This window comes from Balaenoptera borealis (assembly GCF_965194805.1).
Source record: "Balaenoptera borealis genome assembly, chromosome: 12".
In the NCBI taxonomy this organism is placed as follows: Eukaryota; Metazoa; Chordata; class Mammalia; order Artiodactyla; family Balaenopteridae; genus Balaenoptera; species Balaenoptera borealis.
The window spans coordinates 95,630,605-95,653,815 of record NC_138869.1 but is presented as its reverse complement, the minus strand read 5'-3'; the positions used below and the strand labels follow the sequence as shown (position 1 = coordinate 95,653,815).

General features: G+C 40.5%; 1 protein-coding gene across 1 annotated transcript in view; it reads right to left on the bottom strand.

The window, feature by feature from the left end:
* Positions 1-23,211, bottom strand: part of KIF13A (kinesin family member 13A) — a 215,116-nt gene that overhangs the window by 96,681 nt on the left and 95,224 nt on the right. Inside the window, 1 exon segment of the mRNA XM_082346312.1 lies at positions 605-665. Within this exon segment, the coding sequence (XP_082202438.1) occupies positions 605-665 (61 nt within the window).

The following is a 23,211-nucleotide window of genomic DNA, read 5'->3' as shown; positions in this document are numbered from 1 at the left end:
AAAATTAGCAGTCATCTGTATTTAACAGAGTAGGGATAAAATGCCTCAAGGAAAGAACAATAGCAAAATGTGGGGCCTTGAGGCAATGTTTCCCCGAGGAATGTACAGTTTTAGTTCATATCACCACTGACTACTTTAGAACACTCAGGAGGCAAGGGGGCCCTGGAAACCAACAGCATCTGTGCTTTGCTTGCTTAAACGGAGCAGTGCCTTCCCTGAAAGTTAGAGGCAAGGAAAGACACAGCACATTAAACCTCCTCTTCGTGTGAGAACCACAACAGCTTCCACTGACGGCTTGAGGTGGTCCCCCGTTATCTCTAATCCTTGGAACACCTCTGAGGACACTTCATACCCCCTTCAGGTAAAGAACCTGAAGCTTAATGAGTTTGGGAAAAAACCTGTCCGAGGCTTCTCAGCAAGTAAATGGCTGAACCAGATCCTAAAACCAAATCTTACTGACTTCAAAGCCCACGTGCCAGAATTGGAAAGAATGAGTGCAAGTTTTATGGGAAAAACATTACTCCAGAATAATTAAAGAAAACAGACATAATGGAAGAAGAGGCCAGAGGCCCAACTGTCAAATGCAGAGAGAGAGCCAACTTACCAGCATATTTTGTAGTGTTAGATTCATCCATGGACCAAAAGCAATAATCAAACGCAAATACCTGAATGAAAGAACAAAACATTAAACTTAAAAATTAATTAACTTCCATGAGTAAATCAGACTGAAAAAAAATTCACTGATGAAGATGAGGGTGCCTGCTACTGTCTTATTAAAAACACAAAACAAAAAATGAAAAAACACCATAGGTTTGATGCTTTATTAACCCTGAAGTTTCTTTCAGACTAAATTGATGGTTATTTTCTTGTATTAGACTAAGGTGCATATAGAAATTGCTACTTATCCATAATTCAAACAAGGAGACATCTTAGCCAAAATTTTTTAAATGATACATTTAGTTAGAAAGAACAATGGCTTCTCTCCCAAGTCCACGGTTCCAGCGTCTGCTGAAACTCTCCAGCCAGACCTTCCATGGCGTCACAAGAAACACTAAAGTGATCAACTTTCATTTAAACCAGTTCCTTCTAACTTTCCATGATGCTACCATTTCTAGCATAGCCAAAGCTTTGTCAAAACTCCCCATGTTCCTGGAAATCTTGGACACCCAGTCTTGGGCCAAGTATTGTTAATAAATCAATAATTCACTCTCGCATGCTTTAGTTTTCTGCATAGTTACTGAATGCCTACTATGTACTAGGAATGGCTGATGCTGCCTCCATAAGGACACACATCTAATCACTGTTTTCCACGCATATGACCACCACTCACGTTCCAGCCATCATTAGCAAATGCGTCGGGCAACGTTCCCCAAAGTGCGCACCAAGGAACAGCAGTTTCATGAGACAGTCCATGAAATAAAGATTGCATCAATCAGAAATGGTAGATATTTTACCCTGCTTAAGATTTTCTATGCAATTCTCAATATTAAAGTCTCTGAAAAGTCCTCCAGCAAATAAACCCATTTAGTTGTGTAACTTTTTTATTTCTCAGTTACTTTTGGTGAGGAGAGTAACACCTATGAACATGCCTTGAAACCAGTGTTTCTCAGCATACTCCTCAAGCAAACTGGCTCAGGTGACTCAGAAGTGACTCTCACAGGCTCCTTGTTACAGCCTTCCCCCACCTTGCAACTCTAATGGTAAATTACAATCCTAAAGGGACAGAGACCCTTTAATGCTTAATCATTGCCAAGGGATCGTAAGCACTGAGCAATCAGAACCCAAGCACTTTGACCTGGCACTTGAGACTGGCCATATGAGACCCTTCCAGCCTATGTCTCCCAACTTCCTTAAGCTTCAGCTGAACTTTCCGTACCTTGGAGTTGCTAAGTACAATTCCACCTCTGTCATTTTCTTTATTTCCACCCTTCAGAATGCTTCATACTCCTTAAGGCCCAGTTCAATATATTTTTCTTCCAGGAAGTATTCCTTGGTTAAACCCAAAGGGATTTGCTTTCTCTTCTCTGAACTCTCACAAAACTGTTTAATCCTTTTTTTGTGTGACTCCTATCCCAATTATTCTATTTTTCACTTATCATGTATATGATGTGTGCATATGTTTTATCTCCCCTGGTAGACAAAGATCCTTAAAAGCAGGAACCATACCTAATTCATATTTGTATCCTGCACTGTCCATAGTAGTTGCTTTCTAATTATTTATTAAATGATTACTGTCATTGAGAACTTGCAAGAAAGAAGGTACTTTCCACATCATCAAAAGACTAAGTTAGGGGCTTCCCTGGTGGCGCAGTGGTTGAGAATCTGCCTGCTAATGCAGGGGACACGGGTTCGAGCCCTGGTCTGGGAAGATCTCACATGCCGCGGAGCAACTAGGCCCATGAGCCACAACTACTGAGCCTGCGTGTCTGGAGCCTGTGCTCCGCAACAAGAGAGGCCGCGATAGTGAGAGGCCCGCTCACTGCGATGAAGAGTGGCCACCGCTTGCCACAACTAGAGAAAGCCCTCGCACAGAAACGAAGACCCAACACAGCCATAAATAAATAAAAAAAAAAAAAAAAAAAAAAAAAGACTAAGTTATGCTCTGAATAGTTTCAGCACTACATGTACTTTAATGCTTTTAAAACTGATTCAGGTACACACACAACTTACATCATCAACCTCAAATCCAAATTCAGTTTTGTTATTTATACAAACATTCACTCTGGTCTTATGACAACCAAGGTTAAAACGAACAGCTATGAAACAACAGTTTCAGCCAACAGAGTGTGAAATATTTACTGCATTCAAGGGCTCTTCCAAAGACTTGAGAGACCACACAGGCGTAATCCAGTTAATCTTCCTGCCTCAAGGCAGGACTGAACTTCAACACTTCTCCTGAGAGATGAAGATCTGTCTTGTTTTTAAACATTTCCAGAAAAGGAGATTCTACAACCTCCCTTTAATGGCATCTTATAACACTTAACTTTCAATCCCAGGACATTTTCCTTTCCTTTTGACCTAAATCAACTCTCCTTACTTTAAATGGCCAACAAAGGCTACTTTCCAATTTCTAGGTATGTTCATTGTTTCCCTCTAAAGTCTCAATGAATTCCTCTTAGTAGTTGCTACATACAGTGAAATAATAATTTATTTCCTGTATGTTAATTTTTCATACCTACCTAAAACTTGTATTTAACAGCTTGCTATTTTGCATACAAGGTTAGAAAGCTAGAGATTTACATTCACAGTAATGTTACTTGAAATAAAATGAAATCCACCCCAAAACTGGGGGGTCTACCCTTAGTAATAATCATTCCAAATTCTGTGCCAACTTTCATTTCTAACAAACGGTTAATAGTCTAAAGTTGTTTTTGCTCATAAAAAGGAAGATAACAATTTTTCATTTTAGGCATTCACCCTCCCAAATTCAGACAAATGTTAAAACTCTGCAGAGGAAAAAGGGCCCTGATAGTACTGGCAGACATAATTGTCTTTTCTTGCCAAATACTGGCCTCTCCCTGAACTGAATTATGTCTCGAATTTCAAAACCTTTGATCACAAGCATTTTAGAATGGTCATCTCCCTCAAACCAGTCATGGATTACAGGTTATGCTTTTACTCAACATTTGTCAGTAAGAAAGTTGAAGCCCAGAAATCTGAGGGATTTCCCTAAAAACTCAAAGCAACTGAAAAGATTCTTGTTATCATTTTTTTATTTAATGCAGGTTACCAGTGATCCCCCCTCCTCCTATGAAATTCCACAGCACTCTATAGCTTCCGTGGCACTAGTTCACATGTGCTCCTGTTTTATGGCTTAGTTCAACTGGTGTGGGTCTCATCTCCACTCAAAGGTGAACCCGTTGGGGGCAGGGGCTTTGTCTCATGCTAGTGCCTGGGTCATTACCTCATATAGAGCAGCCACTGTATGTAATATTTTTTCAATAAATAAACATAATACCAGGAGAAGAAGTTGGAATGCAGATAAGAACAAGGAATGAACATGAGAAACTGTTATGAAAACGTAGAAGTTCAAACTGCAAGATAGATTTTTAGTGTTGCATTACTTTCAGATGCACATTTTCGGGGAACCTGGTTCCTTCAAGGGTCAAATACAGATTTGGTCACTAGATGAGACCTCTTCAGCACCATTATTCCAGGGTTCACGTAGATAAACAAGTATGGCCACATCAAGTATAATTTGTAGTTTGCACAGAATTAGAACAATTATTTGTTGCTAGAATAATTATTTGGTATGACTGTTATGAAAACAGTGTTAAAGATGTTTAAAATAATTTCTTTGTCTTAGGTAGCCCAATCATTTCCCTTGCAACCTTCTTAGTACTATAAACAAACTAGTATTCACAAACTATTTCTTTTCATGGCTAAAAATTTAATCATAATTTAATCACAAAGGTTTGTAACAAAAGAGGACATGATTTTCTTATTTTCTAATACAAAATCATTAACATTTCAAAAGAGATAACAAAACCATTTTCTTGAGTTATTCTTTAGAAACTAACCACTTCAAATAAAATAATTTTTTTCAAAGCCAGCACATTATACTAGAGAAATATATTTACTCAAGACTTCTAACTAATTTCATTAGAATTCCTAAATGTTTATTTCACCTATTCATTATGAAGTCACTAGTATCTTAATTAGACTGTGGCAGACAGGGGACTTTTTTTTTTTTTTGAACATCTTTATTGGAGTATCATTGCTTTACAATGGTGTGTTAGTTTCTGATTTATAACAAAGTGAATCAGTTATACATATACTCTTGCATCTCTCTCCCCCTCTCCCTATCCCACCCCTCTGGGGGTCACAAAGCACTGAGCTGATCTCCCTGTGCTATGCGACTGCTTCCCACTAGGTATCTATTTTACATTTGGTAGTATATATAAGTCCATGCCACTCTCTCACTTCGTCCCAGCTTACACTTGCCCCTCCCCGTGTCCTCAAATCCATTCTCTACGTCTGCATCTTTATTCCTGTCCTGCACCTAGGTTCATCAGAACCATTTTTTCTATTTTTTTTTAGATGCCAATTATAGGTGTTAGGATACGGTATTTGTTTTTCTCTTTCTGACTTACCTCACTCTGTATGACAGATTCTAGGTCCATCCACCTCACTACAAATAACTCAATTTCGTTTCTTTTTATGGCTGAGTAATATTCCATTGTATATATGTGCCACATCTTCTTTACCCATTCGTCTATCGATGGACACTTAGGTTGCGTCCATGTCCTGGCTCTTGTAAATAGAGCTGCAATGAACATTGTGGTACATGACTCTTTTTTTGTTGTTGTTGTTAAATTTTATTTATTTAATTTTTTATTTATTTATGGCTGTGTTGGGTCTTCATTTCTGTGCGAGGGCTTTCTCTAGTTGCGGCAAGTGGGGGCCACTCTTCATTGCGGTGCGCGGGCCTCTCATTATCACGGTCTCTCTTGTTGCGGAGCACAGGCTCCAGACGCGCAGGCTCAGCAATTGTGGCTCACGGGCCTAGTTGCTCCACGGCATGTGGGATCTTCCCAGACCAGGGCTCGAACCCGTGTCCCCTGTATTGGCTGGCAGATTCTCAACAACTGCGCCACCAGGGAAGCCCCACATGACTCTTTTTGAATTATGGTTTTCTCAGGGTATATGCCCAGTAGTGGGATTGCTGAGTCATATGGTAGTTCTATTTTTACTAAGGGACGTCCATACTGTTCTCCATAGTGGCTGTATCAATTTACATTCCCACAAACAGTGCAAGAGGGTTCCCTTTCCTCCACACCCTCTCCAGTATTTATTGTTTGTAGATTTTTTGATGATGGACATTCTGACTGGTGTGAGGTGATACCTCACTGTAGTTTTGATTTGCATTTCTCTAATGATTAGTGATGTTGAGCATTCTTTCATGTGTGTTTGTTGGCAATCTGTGTATCTTCTTGGGAGAAATGTCTATTTAGGTCTGCTGCCCATTTTTGGATTGAGTTGTTTTTTTGATATTCAGCTGCCTGAGCTGCTTGTAAATTTTGGACATTAATCCTTTGTCAGTTGCTTCATTTGCAAATATTTTCTCCCATTCTGAGGGTTGTCTTTTCGTCTTATGTTTTCCTTTGCTGTGCAAAAGCTTTTAAGTTTCATTAGGTCTCATTTGTTTATTTTTGTTTTTATTTCCATTTCTCTAGGAGGTGTGTCAGAAAGGATCTTGCTGTGATTTATGTCATAGAATGTTCTGCCTATGTTTTCCTCTAAGAGTTTTATAGTGTCTGGCCTTCCATTTAGGTATTTAATCCATTTTGAGTTTATTTTTGTGTATGGTGTTAGGGAGTGTTCTAATATCATTCTTTTACACGTAGCTGTCCAGTTTCCCCAGCACCACTTATTGAAGAGGCTGTCTTTTCTCCACTGTATATTCTTGCCTCCTTTATCAAAAATAAGGTGACCATATGTGCATGGGTTTATCTCTGGGCTTTCTATCCTGTTCCATTGATCTATATTTCTGTGTCCCAGTACCACACTGTCTTGATTATTATAGCTTTGTAGTATAGTCTGAAGTCAGGGAGCCTGATTCCTCCAGCTCCGTTTTTCTTTCTCAAGATTGCTTTGGTTATTTGGGTCTTTTGTGGCTCCATACAAATTGTGAAATTTTTTGTTCCAGCTCTGTGAAAAATGGCAGTGGTAGTTTGATAGGGATTGCATTGAATCTGTAGATTGCTTTGGGTAGTAGAGTCATTTTCACAATGTTGATTCTTCCAATCCAAGAACATGGTATATCTCTCCATCTGTTTGTATTATCTTTAATTGCTTTCATTAGTGTCTTATAGTTTTCTGCATATAAGTTTTTTGTCTCCTTAGGTAGTTTGATTCCTGGGCATTTTATTCTTTTTGTTGAAGTGGTAAATAGCAGTGTTCCCTTAATTTCTCTTTCAGATTTTTCATCATTAGTGTATAGGAATATAAGAGATTTCTGTGCATTAATCTTGTATGCTGTTACTTTACCAAATTCATTGATTAGCTCTAGTAGTTTTCTGGTAGAGTCTTTAGGATTCTCTATGTATAGTATCATGTCATCTGCAAACAGTGACAGCTTTACTTCTTCTTTTCCGATTTGGATTCCTTTTATTTCTTTTCCTTCTCTGATTGCTGTGGCTAAAACTTCCAAAATGATGTTGAATAACAGTGATGAGAGTGGGCAACCTTGTCTTGTTCCTGATCTTAGTGGAAATGGTTTCAGTTTTTCACCATTGAGAACGATGTTGGCTGTGGGTCTGTCATATATGGCCTTTATTATGTTGAGGTAGGTCCCCTCTATGCCTACTTTCTGGAGGGTTTTTATCATAAATGGGTGTTGAATTTTGTTGAAAGCTTTTTCTGCATCCATTGAGATAATCATGTGGTTTTTATCCTTCAATCTGGTAATATGGTGTATCACATTGATTGATTTGCATATATTGAAGAACCCTTGCATCCCTGGGATAAACCCCACTTGATCATGGTGTATGATCCTTTTAATGTGCTGTTGGATTCTGTTTGCTAGTACTTTGTTGAGGATTTTTGAATCTATGTTCATCAGTGATATTGGCCTGTAGTTTTCTTTCTTTGTGACATCTTTGTCTGGTTTCGGTATCAGGGTGATGCTGGCCTCGTAAAATGAGTTGGGGAATATTCCTCCCTCTGCTATACTTTGGAAGAGTTTGAGAAGGATAGGTGTTAGCTCTTCTCTAAATGTTTGATAGAATTCACCTGTGAAGCCATCTGGTCCTGGGCTTTGTTTGTTGGAAGACTTTTACTCACAGTTTCAATTTCAGTGCTTGTGATTGGTCTGTTCATATTTTCTATTTCTTCCTGGCTCAGTCTCGGAAGGTTGTGCTTTTCTAAGGATTTGTCCATTTCTTCCAGGCTGTCCATTTTATTGGCATATAGTTGCTTGTAGTAATCTCTCATGATCCTTTGTATTTCTGCAGTGTCAGTTGTTACTTCTCCTTTTTCATTTCTAATTCTATTGACTTGAGTCTTCTCTCTTTTTTTCTCGATAAATCTGGCTAATGGTTTGTCAATTTTATCTTCTCAAAGAACCAGTTTTTAGTTTTATTGATCTTTGCTATCGTTTCCTTCATTTCTTTTTCATTTATTTCTGATCTGATCTTTATGATTTCTTTCCTTTTGCTAACTTTGGGGTTTTTTTGTTGTTCTTTCTCTAACTGCTTTAGGTGTATGGTTAGGTTGTTTATTTGAGCTTTTTCTTGTTTCTTGAGGTAGGATTGTATTGCTATAAACTTCCCTCTTAGAACTGCTTTGGCTGCATCCCATAGGTTTTGGGTAGTCGTGTTTTCCTTGTCATTTGTTTCTAGATATTTTTTGATTTCCTCTTTGATTTCTTCAGTGATCTCTTGGTTACTTAGTAGTGTACAGTTTAGCCTCCATGTGTTTGTATTTTTTACAGGTTTTTTCCTGTAATTGATATCTAGTCTCATAGCATTGTGGTTGGAAAAGATACTTGATACGATTTCAGTTTTATTAAATTTACCAAGGCTTGATTTGTGACCCAAGATATGATCTATCCTGGAGAATGTCCCATGAGCACTTGAGAAGAATGTGTATTCTGTTGTTTTTGGATGGAATGTCCTATAAATATCAATTAAGTCCATCTTGGTTAATGTATCATTTAAAGCTTGTGTTTCCTTATTGATTTTTATTGTGGATGATCTGTCCATTGGTGAAAGTGGGGTGTTAAAGTCCCCTACTATGATTGTGTTACTGTCGATTTCCCCTTTTATGGCTGTTAGCATTTGCCTTATGTACTGAGGTGCTCCTATGTTGGGTGCATAAATATTTACAATTGTTATTATCTTCTTCTTGGATGGATCCCTTGACCATCATGTAGAGTCCTTCTTTGTCTCTTGTAATAGTCTTTATTTTAAAGTCTATTTTGTCCAATATGAGAATTGCTACTCCAGCTTTCTTTTGATTTCCATTTGCATGGAATATCTTTTTCCATCCCCTTACTTTCAGTCTGTATGTGTCCCTTGGTCTGAAGTGGGTCTCTTGTAGACAGCATATAGATGGGTCTTGTTTTTGTATCCATTCAGCCAGTCTATGTCTTTTGGTGGGAGCATTTAATCCATTTACATATGTATGTTCCTATTACCATTTTCTTAATTGTTTTGGGTTTGTTACTGTACGTCTTTTTCTTCTCTTGTGTTTCCTGCCTAGAGAAGTTCCTTTAGCATTTGTTGTAAAGCTGGTTTGGTGGTGCTGAATTCTCTCAGCTTTCGCTTGTCTGTAAAGGTTTTAAGTTCTCCATCGAATCTGAATGAGATCCTTGCTGGGTAGAGTAATCTTGGTTGTAGGTTTTTCCTTTTCATCACTTTAAACATGTCCGGCCACTCCCTTCTGGCTTGCAGAGTTTCTGCTGAAAGATCGGCTGTTAACCTTATGGGGATTTCCCTGTATGTTATTTGTTGTTTTTCCCTTGCTGCTTTTAATATTTTTCTTTGTATTTAATTTTTTATAGTTTGATTAATATGTGTCTTGGTGTGCTTCTCCTTGGATTTATCCTATATGGGACTCCATGTGCTTCCTGGACTTGATTAACATTTCCTTACCCATAGTAGGGAAGTTTTCAACTATAATCTCTTCAAATATTTTCTCAGTCCCTTTCTTTTTCTCTTCTTCTTCTGGGACCCCTATAATTCGAATGTTGGTGCGTTTAATATTGTCCCACAGGTCTCTGAGACTGTCCTCAGTTCTTTTCATTCTTTTTTCTTTATTCTGCTCTGCAGTAGTTATTTCCACTATTTTATCTTCCAGGTCACTTATCCGTTCTTCTGCCTCAGTTATTCTGCTATTGATTCCTTCTAGAGAATTTTAAATTTCATTTATTGTGTTGTTCATCATTGTTTGTTTGCTCTTTCGTTCTTCTAGGTCCTTGTTAAATGTTTCTTGTTTTTTCTCCATTCTATTTCCAAGATTTTGGATCATCTTTACTATCATTACTCTGAATTCTTTTTCAGGTAGACTGCCTATTTTCTCTTCATTTGTTTGGTCTGGTGGGTTTTTACCTTGCTCCTTCATCTGCTGTGTGTTTCTCTGTCTTCTCATCTTGCTTAACTTACTGTGTTTGGGGTCTCCTTTTCACAGGCTGCAGGTTCGTAGTTTCCGTTGTTTTTGGTGTCTGTCCCCAGTGGCTAAGGTTGGTTCAGTGGGTTGTGTAGGCTTCCTGGTGGAGGGGACTGGTGCCTGTGTTCTGGTGGATGAGGCTGGATCTTGTCTTTCTGGTGGGCAGGACCGCATCCGATGGTGTGTTTTAGGGTGTCTGTGACATTATTATGATTTTAGGCAGCCTCTGTGCTAATGGGTGGGGTTGTGTTCCTGTCTTGCTAGTTGTTTGGCATAGGGTGTCCAGCACTCTAGCTTGCTGGTCGTTGAGTGGAGCTGGGTCCTAGTGTTGAGATGGAGATCTCTGGGAGAGATTTCACAGTGAAATCTGGAGGTCTCTGGTGGACCAATGTCCTGAACTCGGCTCTCCCACCTCAGAGGCACAGGCCTGACACCCAGCCTGTGGAATACCCAAGGTCATCCCAGAGTTTTGAGGTGAGGTCTGCCTCTGGGACCCAGGGAGATCTCCTGGCTGGTACTGTAGGGTGAGACATGAATAGGGAGGTCTCCTGTCTCTCTTGATCCAGTGTCCAGTGTCCTGTCTGGCAGACAGGTGGCTTTGATCTCACCCTTCAGGATCTCAAAGGAATCACTCTTCTCAATCTCAACAGGTCCAAAATTTGTCCAAAATTTGTTCCACCATTAATCAAGATTAACCCTGTTTCTCTGTCCCAGGCTTCCAGCTCAGTGATGCTCAAGCTGCAATGTTGGCTCTGGTCACAAAGGTGACCCTTTACTCTACTTTTTAAGTTTCTTCAATAGACATCCAAGTTTTGCTAAGCTAGTACAATTCTAAGTCAGGCAGAGGATCTTTATGCACGCCTCCATAGGAGACAAACTGGGACACTGAGGTTTCTAGAGAAATCTGTAATGATGGAGGGTGGAGGTGGCTCACCACAGCAGAGGAATGGAGTGGCTTTTGACACTCAGTTTGGATGCTACTTCCAACAACTGAGGGGAATCTGAGGGACTTGGGTCCTGAGCCTATCCTCGCTCTCTCCTGCTCCTCCGATTCTTGCCACGAGTGTGCCACCGTGACGCTTAGTCCCGCAGACCTGCAAAGGGCCAAGGTGGGGGTGGGGGACTTCTTAATGCATACAACTGAGCAAAAAAATAAATCAAATTTGGAAACCAAGTATCTTTCATATTTCATCAATGCCAATCAACATCGTGAGAACTTTTTTTGTAAAGAGACCCACAACTTCTAAGATCCTTCAACTAGAAAAAGAGCCAAAGGTACAGATGCTCCCCAGTTGTTTTTAAAATCTGAAAGTCATTGTCTTCACTGTTTTCAATAAAATGTGACTCCACCTTCTCAGAATCCCATTCCTTTCTCTCAGTTACCAACTTGTAAAATTCAGACCAGCATTTAATTCCTTGCAGCTTGCTGTACATATCTGTCCCACCTTCCACACACTCTTAAAAATGTTAGCTTTGCATCTCTGTGAACTGCTGAACATCCTGTAAAGTTATCACAAGCTGTTTTTAATAAGGCAAATGTGCTGGGTGATATACACTCTGAGGCAAACGAGCCTCAGGACATAGGAGCAGGATGCAGCACAGTGAAAGTCCACTCTTATCTAAAAGTCCCATCTCATTGGCATTTCAGCAAAATTCAACTTGCCATTTTTAAAAAAGAAAGAAAGAAAGCATCTTCTATATTCCTTGAAGAATCAGAGGGCATCGGTGTTCTAAGAAATGTGATCTATAATAATTTTCCTGATCCATAAAAACCAAATGTAGGGGGCTTCCCTGGTGGCGCAGTGGTTGAGAATCTGCCTGCTAATGCAGGGGACACAGGTTCGAGCCCTGGTCTGGGAAGATCCCACATGCCGCGGAGCAACTAGGCCCGTGAGCCACAATTACTGAGCCTGTGCGTCTGGAGTCTGTGCTACGCAACAAGAGAGGCCACAATAATGAGAGGCCCGCGCACCGCGATGAAGAGTGGCCCCCACTTGCCACAACTAGAGAAAGCCCTCGCACAGAAACGAAGGCCCAACACAGCCATAAATAAATAAATAAATAAATAAATAAAAATTAAAAAAAAAAAACAAATGTAAAGGTACTTTCAATTGCATTACCTCTGTATCCTTTCATTCGTCCTTTCTACTTGCACACTTTCACTAACATATTCTCCAGTTATAAAACATTTCATCCAGAAAGCAGTCAACCAATACCTAGTTGCCACCCCTCTCAGTTTTAGGTACTACAGGGAACTCAAATATGCATTAGGCATGCATTTTTGTCCTCTAGTCACTTTTGGTCTAGTCACAAAGAGAAAACATAAAAGAATTATTCTTGAAAATTAAAAAGCACGTTTTTTTCCAAAATCATTTTCATACCCTTCAACTCCTCTCCAGGCAGAAAGTCATTAACCCAATACTTTTCTCAAGATAATTTAATTTTAGGCAAAGAAATAGTTACAAACATACACATCAGAGTTTTTGCAAAGTGAGTCAAAGACTACTCCCTTTCAAATTTCTCCTTATTAAACTATTTCAGCATCATCTCACATGTCACTCCCTTATGAAACCTTTCTTAAGGACACTACTTCTTACCCTGAAGTACTTCTTACTCTTACTCTAGCTGACCAGATTATGTGTTTACGTGTATGAGAAAGAGATAGAGAGATTCCCTTTGTTCTATATAATTAATTCTGAGAGGTCAAGACCTTGGTTTTCCTAATGGTTTTATTGACCATAATTCCACCAAACAAAAATACTCTGAGAATTTACTTTTTAAAGCAACTTCATGGTGAATGACCATTCACTGAAACAACCTTGTAAATCTGTGTTATCCCACACGGGTGAGTGTGAATCCTCCCACAGTGCTGCAGGGTAGTAGATAACACAACAGTCCTTGGTCAAAGCCTGTTTCCACTCAACTGTGGAAGTGACAAGACAGGTGTCACCGTACAGACATTATTTGTGTGTTTACTGGATTCCCACCCCTTTCCCAAAAGACAGGAGCAAGCTCCCCTATTCACTTACATATTATGTCAAGAGTCAACCATCTCTTCAGCTCTGAGAGCTTCCACCAATGCCCAAGAAATCCTCTGGTGGGAAGTCCGGGGGAAAAAAGAAAAGAAAATGTAGAAGTCTAAGAAAGTCCCCCCCTTCCTGCAGTCCCCTGCTTCTCTTCACCTCATTGGCCATTCTTCAAGATCTACCTAAATGTCACCTTCTCCAATGCTTCCTTGACTTCCCTCCTCTGTGCTGCCTCCGTCGATAGCTTCTCCTCTCGAATACACACTCTACATAAGTAATCACACATTTTATATTAAATTAGAACTGTGGGCATTTTAGCAAAGTGTCTACTGATACGATGCTTGGTGCACAGTAAAACTCAGTATGCGGCAGCTACTGTTATCAGTTTTGATGGTATCTACTGAGGGGGGTCCTCTCCCCAGTTAACAGTACAGCTGCCATTTATAGAGTGTTTATTATGTACCAGGCACCATCCTAAGTGTGTTACAGTCTGCTCAAGCTGGGAGGTTTCCTGAGCCAGGGCCTGTGCTAATTCATTTCTTTAATCATTACAGGCATAGACACAGTAGATAACGTGCTCAGTATTTGCTGAATCAAATGAAGAAAGAAAAATGAAAAGGCGAAAAAGGTTCATATGGCCGTGACAAGAGAGTTGCTATAGTTCATTGAGTTCTGTGTCAAAAGGATCAATACAAAACACACTGTGTACTTGCTAGCCCCCAAATCCAGAATCAAAAGGGCTTCCCGTGGGGGAGGAAAGTCCACTCTACGTGGGCTGGCTTTGCTTGCACGGAGGAGCGTGTCTCTCTGCACACATGCTATCCTGTCATCCTCCTCTCTGGACACAATTCACCCACTGTTCACATCTGCAGACTCAGCTGCAACTAACTGCCTGTTCTGGCCACTACTGATTTTGGAAACTGCGTCTGAGATCTCTCCACAAACCCTATTTCTCTGGTTTTATAAATATCGGCGAGTCAATGTCCTGTTGGTGGTTACTTTTCAATTTTGTCCATTTGAAAGAGTACAATTAACATGAAAGACATATGCCAAATGTGGTCATGTGTCCCCACACTGTGTTATGAGAACTGAACCAGACCAAAAAGAATTAAAGTCCTACATTTCATGTCATGTCGAAATTTTTCTTTTAATGCCAAGTTTCAACATTTTTTGCTTTTTTCATCTCTTTCTCCTAATATCAGAGATGTGAAGCGTCACAAAAAAAGAAGAGTTAAGCTTCATTCAACTTGGAGAAGCGGGACTGAAATTGAAAGGAGAGCCTCTGTGATCAGCAGAACTGTCTTCATCACTGATATTTGCAAAAGCATCTCTGCCAGCACTAACTCCAGCCTGTAGTTGAGCATATCTGCTCCTGGGCATCAAAGAAGGGACACCAGCCAGAATGATCATTCTTATTACTGGTGAGTTCTATTGATGCACACCAACTTCACATTTAAAAAGTTGTCAAGTAACTGCTATCTTTTTGCAAGGTGATCAATCATTTCCTTTACAGTTGCCTATATATGCAAACCAAATAATGTCAATATTGCCCAACTGTAAAGATGTCAAGCATCTTAAAGACTCAAAGCAAGCTGACAGCATCTGTTGCACATCTACCAGCAATGAGGCATGGGTCCTGATCCCAGGGACCTCAGAGCTGTAGGAAACAACTATGTCATGGAAAGTACTGTTCTACATGGCAGCTCAAATTTCTAAGGGCTCGTGAAGCAGTGTTTCTTCAAAGAATTAATTTATCTTTGCATGCATTTAATAGGCATTTACTGAGTATGTATTATGAGCTAATTGGGACAGAAATAAGAGTCAACGAGTTATCAGGCTCTCAGATTCTATTAGAGTAAAGTAACCAGGAAAAGGAAAGAGTACAATATGTAGAATAGTTCTCCCTCGATATCCCTGGGTGATTGGTTCTAGGACGGCCATGGATACCAAAATCCAAGGATGCTCAAGTCCCTTACATAAAATGTTGTAGTGTTTGCATACAAGCCATACATATCTTCCCATATACTGTAAATCATCTCTGGATTACTTACAAAACCTAATGCAATATAAGTGCCATGTAAACAGTTGCTGGAGTGTGACAAATTCAAGTTTTGCTTTTTGGAACTCCTTGGAATTTTTTTTTTGCCCTGAAAATTTCAATCTGCAGTTGGCTGAATCTGTGGCTGTGGGACCCGCGGACACAGACAGCTGACTGTACAGGGTCTGGCAGGAATACAAAGATGGAATAATTACACTGCAGGGCTGGGGGTGGGGGAGGGGGAGGATCAGGAAAGGTTTCCAGAGGAGGCAAAGCCTGAGCTGAATCCTGAAAGACAATTACTGAGAAGACAAGTAGGAAAAGCAGTCCAGGTAAAAGCGGAGCTAGCCAAGCAACAGAGGTAAGGAGCTGGGCGTGATGGGAGTAGTGTGCAAAGAGCAGTGGGGAGGGGAAGAAAGAGAGAAAAACGGGGGCACAGGCTGAGGTCAGTGCGTGTAAGACTTTATGTGCTTTATTATTAAGAAGGCTGGACTTTAGCTTGTTGGCAAATGACAGGATCACATTCTCACTTTGGAATGATCACAGTGGCAGCGACATGGAAGATGGACTGAACTGGTGTAAAACAGGAGGAAAAGAGTCCAGTAAGCAAATCATTATGATGAAGGTGAAAGCTTCTAATACCCAGGCTCAGTGGGGACAGAGAGGAGCTGTAGTGAATACAGGCACTCTTTTCTTTGGTCCAGAACCCCATTCCTCATTTATTCTAGAAATAGCACCTTTTCTTAGGAGAATTATACTAACCTGCACTCCAGCCATTTGGTTCCCATGGGTCGTTGCTATATTTTTATATGGCATATAAATTCACACATTATATATATGATTTCTTGGGGGTGGGGGAGAGGACGGCAGGGAAGACACACGTAAGGGCTCAGGCTGGACCACTCACACAGTCCCATGATCCCTTGACCACAGTTAACTGGTCTCAAGTGGGTGCCTGATGGGATTTCTGGATTTGGGACTAAGAAAGTCAAACCAGTCTTTCTTTAATGACTATAAAATGTTAATGCTGTAAAATCTGGGACATGTCGAGGCCGTGTTTCTAACCACGTGGACCAGAAAAGCAGACAGAGCTGGTCTGCAGTGAGAGAGAAACAAAGGGGACACACATGGGGACAGAGAAGGAGATGGGGAGACAGGAAGAAGTACTTGTATTTGAACGCCAGCCACTTCCTGTCCTTGAGTTCTTTGATTCTTCCCAGAGTCCTTCTAACACATTTATCTTATGGCTCATTTAGTTTGAGTTCCTGTCACTTTTAGCTGAAAGACCCCCAACTACTGCAGGAAGAAATATATAAATATGAGAGCTGTTAAAGGAAGAAATAACGAGGTTTGACCATCCATTGAATGGATTGAAAGTTATGAATATAAACAGTCCCATGGAAAAAGGCACCCCCGAAAAAGCGCTCTGAAAACCATCCAGAGTTTCAAAAACTTGAAAATAGGAACTAGTTCTCCCAAATCCCATACCAATATTTTGACAGAGCATAGAGCTTCCATTTAGCACTAACTCAATTCCAACTCTTTCAAATACTCCATTCCTTCCAAGTTTAATCCTTCATTATTCAGCTTTAAAATCTGCTTCACTGGTTGCTGAGGGGCAAGGGTGGTGGTGTCACAAATGCACAATCTGTGGCATTACTTTCATGGTTCTTTCATGCCCTGATTACTTCTCCTCAGAAAAACTAGCCACCCAAATAACTTCCAACAGCATATGCAAAAGGTAATTTGGATGTTTTCACACACAGACTATTTCTTCTTCCACAAAAACAGACCAAACGATCAGATGCAAATGTCTAAGCATATACTGTATGATCCTAGATTGTCTCCAATAAATGATTAATGTTGCTCATTAAGAAGGAAAAAAATTTTAAAAAGAAGGAAAAAAATTAAACCTAGATCGAATTTGAGTCACCCTGATATCGCCTACCACGAGCAATCTCTGGGTCTGGTTCAGAACTTGCAGACCAAGGCCTCATCTCATCTGCCTACCACCCTCTGCTGGACCAGGCCTGGTGGTCCAGCACATAGAGGAGGCTGTGCTGACTCCCAGGCCCCAGGTCACAGAAGCACCTGAGGTGGTCCAGGGGTTGCAAACATTTATTGTGCAGTCAGATCAAACTGGAATGGGTGACAGGCTTCACTGCTGGGGATGACCTGTACTCTACCAAAATTTGCACTTCCCAAGACATCTGTGATGTTATGAGAAATATATGTTTGGTTCCTGACACAGAGCACCTAAAGCTCTTGGACTTTTGTGAGTGATAGGAAGTCTTTTATTCCTGACACTGAGCTCCATTTAGGAGCTCTATCACCTTGGAAGCTCCCAGGTGATAGAAGCCTCTTTTGTTCTAAATAAGGTGACTTATTGCGGAACTGTAGATAACGTCAGGATGGGGGCCAGCTGCCAGAAAGACAAGCCTTGACTAGAAACCTAGAACTTTCAGCCCCACTCCCACCATCTCTAGGAATGGGAGAGGGCTTGGAGAGTGAGTTAATAATCGATTGTGCCTCCCTAAAATTCCCTCAGTGAATTTACAATAGCCAGGACATGGAAGCAACCTAAGTGCCCATCCACAGATGAATAGATAAAGAAGATGTGGCACACACATACAATGGAATATTACTCAGCCATAAAAAGAAATGAAATTGAGTTATTTGTAGGGAGGTGGATGGACCTAGAGCCTGTCATACAGAGTGAAGCAAGTCAGAAAGAGAAAGACAAATACCGTATGCTAACACATATATATGGAATCTAAAAAAAAAAAATGGTTCTGATGAACATAGGGGCAGGACAGGAATAAAGACAGAGATGTAGAGAATGGACTTGAGGACACAGGGCGGGGGAAGGGTAAGCTGGGACGAAGTGAGAGAGTAACATTGACATATATACACTACCAAATGTAAAATAGATAGCCAGTGGGAAGCAGCTGCATAGCATAGGGAGGAGATCAGCTCGGTGCTTTGTGACCACTGAGAGGGGTGGGATAGGGAGGGTGGGAGGGAGACAAGAGGGAGGGGATATGGGGATATACATATGCATATAGGTGACTCACTTTGTTATACAGCAGAAACTTAGACAACATTGTAAAGCAATTATACTCTAATAAAGATGTTAAAAAATCTCCTCAGTGACAAGGTTCAGAGAGCTTCCGGGTTGGTGACCACATCCGTGTGCCAGGAGGGTGACGTGACTGCACAAGGACAGGAGCTCCTGTGTTCGGGACACTTCCGGACTTCACCACACACACCTCTTCCTCTGACTGCTCACCTGTACCCTTTATCATAAACCAGTAAACCTAAGTAAGTGTTTTCCTGAGATTTGTAAGCCATTCTAGCAAATTATCAAATCTGAGGAGGGGGTCTTGGAAAGCCCTGATTGGTAGCAAAGTCAGATAGAAGCGTTTAACCTGGAGACCCACTACTTGCGATTAGTGTCTGAGGGAGCGCAGTCTTGTGGGACTGAGCCCTTTATCTATGGGGTCTGTGCCAGCTCTGGGGAGTTACTGTCAGAACTGAAGTGACTTGTAGGCTACCCAGCTGGTATCCAAAGAGAACTGTTTGGTGTGGAAAACCCATACATATGGGGTCAGATGTGTTATGAACAGAGAAAGTTCTCCTTTGCCATCAGTTACTTTGTTTCTGTTCCTCGCATACATCTTGATTCCTATACCATATTTCTGCCTTTTGAAACCTTCCCCATACTTGAAGGCCCTCCTCAAGATCCACTTTTAGCTAGGAAGCTTTTCTTCCTCTGGAGTCACAGAATATTGGAACAACGAATGATGATGTTTATCATAATCTATTTTCCACTACTTAAAGTGCTGTATATGTTTAATCTTCCTCACCACACTGTGAATTCCAGAGAGCAGGAACCACTAGTTGAATCACCTCTTGAGCCCCACAATACTTCCTGCAAACGTTCTCAATTAATAATTGTCTAATTAATGACCTTTGAATGAATAAAGTAAAAATGCTTCCTAGGGAAAACGCACAGCAGGAAGGCTATGTTGCCATTCAATTCATGCAGCTGCAACACTCACGGACTCAGATATAAAGGCAGAAATGTAAGGGGTGACAGCTGAGCGGCTGTATTTAACAGGGTAAAAGAAATAAACAAAAGCCTCAGGACGGATGCCGAAAAGACATTCCGTACTCAGCCATGTGTTTGGCCTGAAACAGTGCTGTCTGACAGAAATATGATCCAAGCTACATATGTCATTTAAATTGTGTCTATAGGCACATTAAAAGTAAAGAGATAAATCAATTTTAATAATATTTTAATGTACCCTAATACATCTAAAAAATTTATCTTTTTTTTTCTTCATACTAATTCTTTGATGTCTGGTATGTATTTTACACTTACAAAAATCTCAATTTTGACCAGCCACCTAGCACATGCTCGAAAGCCACATGTGGCTAAGAGGCTGCTGTATTGGACAGCGCAGGTCTAGAACTCACCTCGTTTGAGGCCAACACTTAGTTTTCAGAAATGCACAAAGTGAACGATGAAAATGATGGTGGTCACACACTGTAAAACAAGTCTGAATGCAACTACACTTCAGATGGCATAGGCTGTACAGAGTAAGACTTCCCCCTACTTTTTTCTGAGTAATTTTTGTAAAGGCAGGTTTTTGGTATGGCAGCATGACTCTTTAAAGGAAACTGCCTTCAAAAAGTAACAATTTTATTTTGTTATGATGTCATTTTCTCCTGCTCACGATTTTGCCAACAAATTTATGTAACTAGAAGAGGGATTAAACACCTTGAAGTTCAGCAGTTCCTAACAATGCTTGTAAATAAAAGTAAAAAACATTTAAAGTGAGTTTAATTAACAAGATCAAATTGTTCAGATGACTCTTACCCTAACTTAAGGAGATATTAGAACGATGATCATGACTTTAAAAATGAGCAAACTGAGTAAAAAAGAATATGATCCTTAACAAAATGATCTTACAGATATTTACATTTCCCCCAAACTCTTCCTTCTTACTCTTTCCCATTTTCTTTACTGCATAAAACCCAACAAATCGAAAAAACGCTTTACAACCATGTGGAGTAACAGATAGTAGCAGCAATCAGAAGGCCTAGAATTGGGGCCAAAAAGCTCTCTCACTGGATGGTCTTGGCTGATTCATTCCTTAAGCCTCAATCTCCTTGGTCTTAAAGAAGAGGGTCTGAACAGTGTGAGTTCAGAAATTTCTTCCAGCTCCAAAGTGCTCACTTGGCACATGGAAGGTGCTCAGTAAACACTGAGGGATGAAGAAGAAAACAGAAAAAGGAGGAAGGATTCATTTGTTTTTCTCTGCATGTATTTCAGTGTAGCTCTGGGGGAAAGTAAGACACTTGTGCCAGAAATGACAAAAGCAGGAAAAGTGAACGGTCCTAGAACATGCCTGATATTCTGAGGGCCATCGGGGAGATCCAGAACTGGGCTTCTGAAGGCAAAGCTACTGTGACTGGGACATTTTCCTGTTTTCCATCAATAAAGCGTGCGTTAACACATAATTAGATAGAGATCTTACACATGCGTCTTCTCCCTCTGTACCACCTCCCTGCCAAAATCCAATGTTTGTGAGAAGGTGACTAACCAAACAAGCAATGTCCCCTTTTTACCTCCATCTGCAATACCGCTAAGACAAAAACCTTAGACTCAAAACTACAGTCAGACCAATAAGGAAAAACACACCTATTTCAACTCTGAAAATTATGAGACAAAGGCTCTGTTTTATTTATTTATTTATTTTTGGCTGCATTGGGTCTTCGCTGCTGCGCGCAGGCTTTCTCTAGTTGCGGCGAGCGGGGGCTACTCTTCGTTGCGGTGCATGGGCTTCTTACTGCGGTGGCTTCTCTTGTTGCAGAGCACGGGCTCTAGGCGTGCAGGCTTCAGTAGTTGCAGCACATGGACTCAGTAGTTGTGGCTCATGGGCTCTAGAGCGCAGGCTCAGTAGTTGTGGCGCACAGACTTAGTTGCTCTGTGGCATGTGGGATCTTCCCAGACCGGGCTCGAACCACTGTCCCCTGCATTGGCAGGTGGATTCTTAATCACTTCACCACCAGGGAAGTCCCAAGGCTCTTTGTTTTAAACTAACGAGGAGGCATAAAGCAGGTGTCTCCATGTTTGTCTAAAGCTTATTTTTCTTTTTAAGGGAAGTAGAACACACTCCAATAAACACTGCATAATATGCTACTGGTAAAAGGATTAATAGGTATGCACTCAGCCCATGCTAAAATAAATGTTTCTCCACTCTGGAGTACAAATTTACAAAATGTAACACCAGAGAGAAAAATCCAAATGTATAGTACAAAACAATTTATACAAGGATAAATCTGTGTAAATTTTCCTTTCTATTCTAATATGCTACATACCCATGCAATATTAAAAAATGTTTAATCTCACTTTTAAATGTCAACCAGAAGAATATTTTTTTCCTTGTCCTAATACAACACTAGAAAAAATAACTTTTAAGAACAAAAGAAACACAATTTGGCGAGTGTAAGTATGTGTCCTCAATGCCATCACGAGCAGCAGTACCACATGAGTACCTGCTTTCTCTTCTGAGTTTTCATTGGTTCTTCCCCATCTTTCCATTCCCTAGAGCAGGATGGGTCCCAGGGTGTTAGCCTCTACTCTCAGGTCTTCTATTCCATTTAATCCTTTCTTCCTTGACAACATAATCAATACCTCTTCCTTTATCTCCTATCTCCTTCCCGCAAGAATTTACCTGACCTTTCTAGGGCAGACTACAAACCTTGTACAACCTGCTAGGTATCTCTATCAGATGTTTTGCCATCATTTCCAATTCAACCCACTCTAAACCTGAACTCTGACTCCTCTTGCTGTATTGTCTTCTCCCACATGCTATAGGCACCCAAGTCCTGGATACTTTAGTTCTGCAATGTTTTGATCATTCTTCCCTTCCTCTTCTCCAGTCTCATGGCACCGTGCCAGTGCAGGCCCTCATTACCTCTTTCCTGGCACATTTTATTGAATACCATCCCGAGCCCAACCACTGACCAAACCCAATTTATTTTATGCTCTGCTTTCAGATTAACCTTCTGAAAGGGAGCCTGAACTACGCCATTGCCTTGTTCAAAATAGGCAACAGAGACACTGAATGTATCAAGGTCCAACCCTGGCGTCAAGGTCTTCCACAGCTGGATTTGGTTTCAACCTCCTTCTTTTTTAATTTTTTTTTGGCCACACCACATGGCTTGTTGGATCTTAGTTCCCCGACCAGGGATCGAACCTGGGCCCTTGGCAGTGAAGTGCAGAGTCCTAACCACTGGACCGCCAGGGAATCTCCTCAACCTCCTTCTGGATGTGTCACCCAGGACTCCCCTTCACGTACCAGTAGTCCATCTCTATGCTATATCATTCTCTGAATATAGTTGATATTTTCTCCATCTCTCGGCACATCTGTCTACAATCCAATGGCCAAATATGTATGTGGGATGTTAATAAAAAGGTCTTGTGCACTTTTCACTAAGTATATCCCTAAGTATTTAATGTTCTTGAAGCTACTGTAATTTATTGGGTTGTTTTAAATTTTTATTTTCTAATTGTTCATGCTAGTGTAAAGAAGTACAATTTGTATTTTCACCTTTTTCTTGCTACATTGCCACTTGTTAAGGTCTAGAAGTTTATTTAGAGATTTCTTAATTTTTTTCAAATATATGACTTTATTACCTACAAATAAAGATGCTTTTGCTTCCTCCTTTCCAATCTGAATTTCTTTTTTTTTCATCTTTATTGGTGAATTTCTTTTATTTCTTTTTCTTGCCTAATTACACTGGCTAAGAACTCCAGTCAGTGTTGAATAGAGGTAGCTAGAGCAATATCCTCGCCTTATTCCCCATCTTGGATGGAAAGTTAAATACGATGACAGCTGAAGATGTGTAATGGATGCCCTTTACCATTTTAAGGAGATTTCTGTCTACTACTAGCTTGCTGCAAGTTTATATCATAAATAAGTGTTGAACTTTGTCAAATGCTTTTTTCTGCATCTACTGAGACGA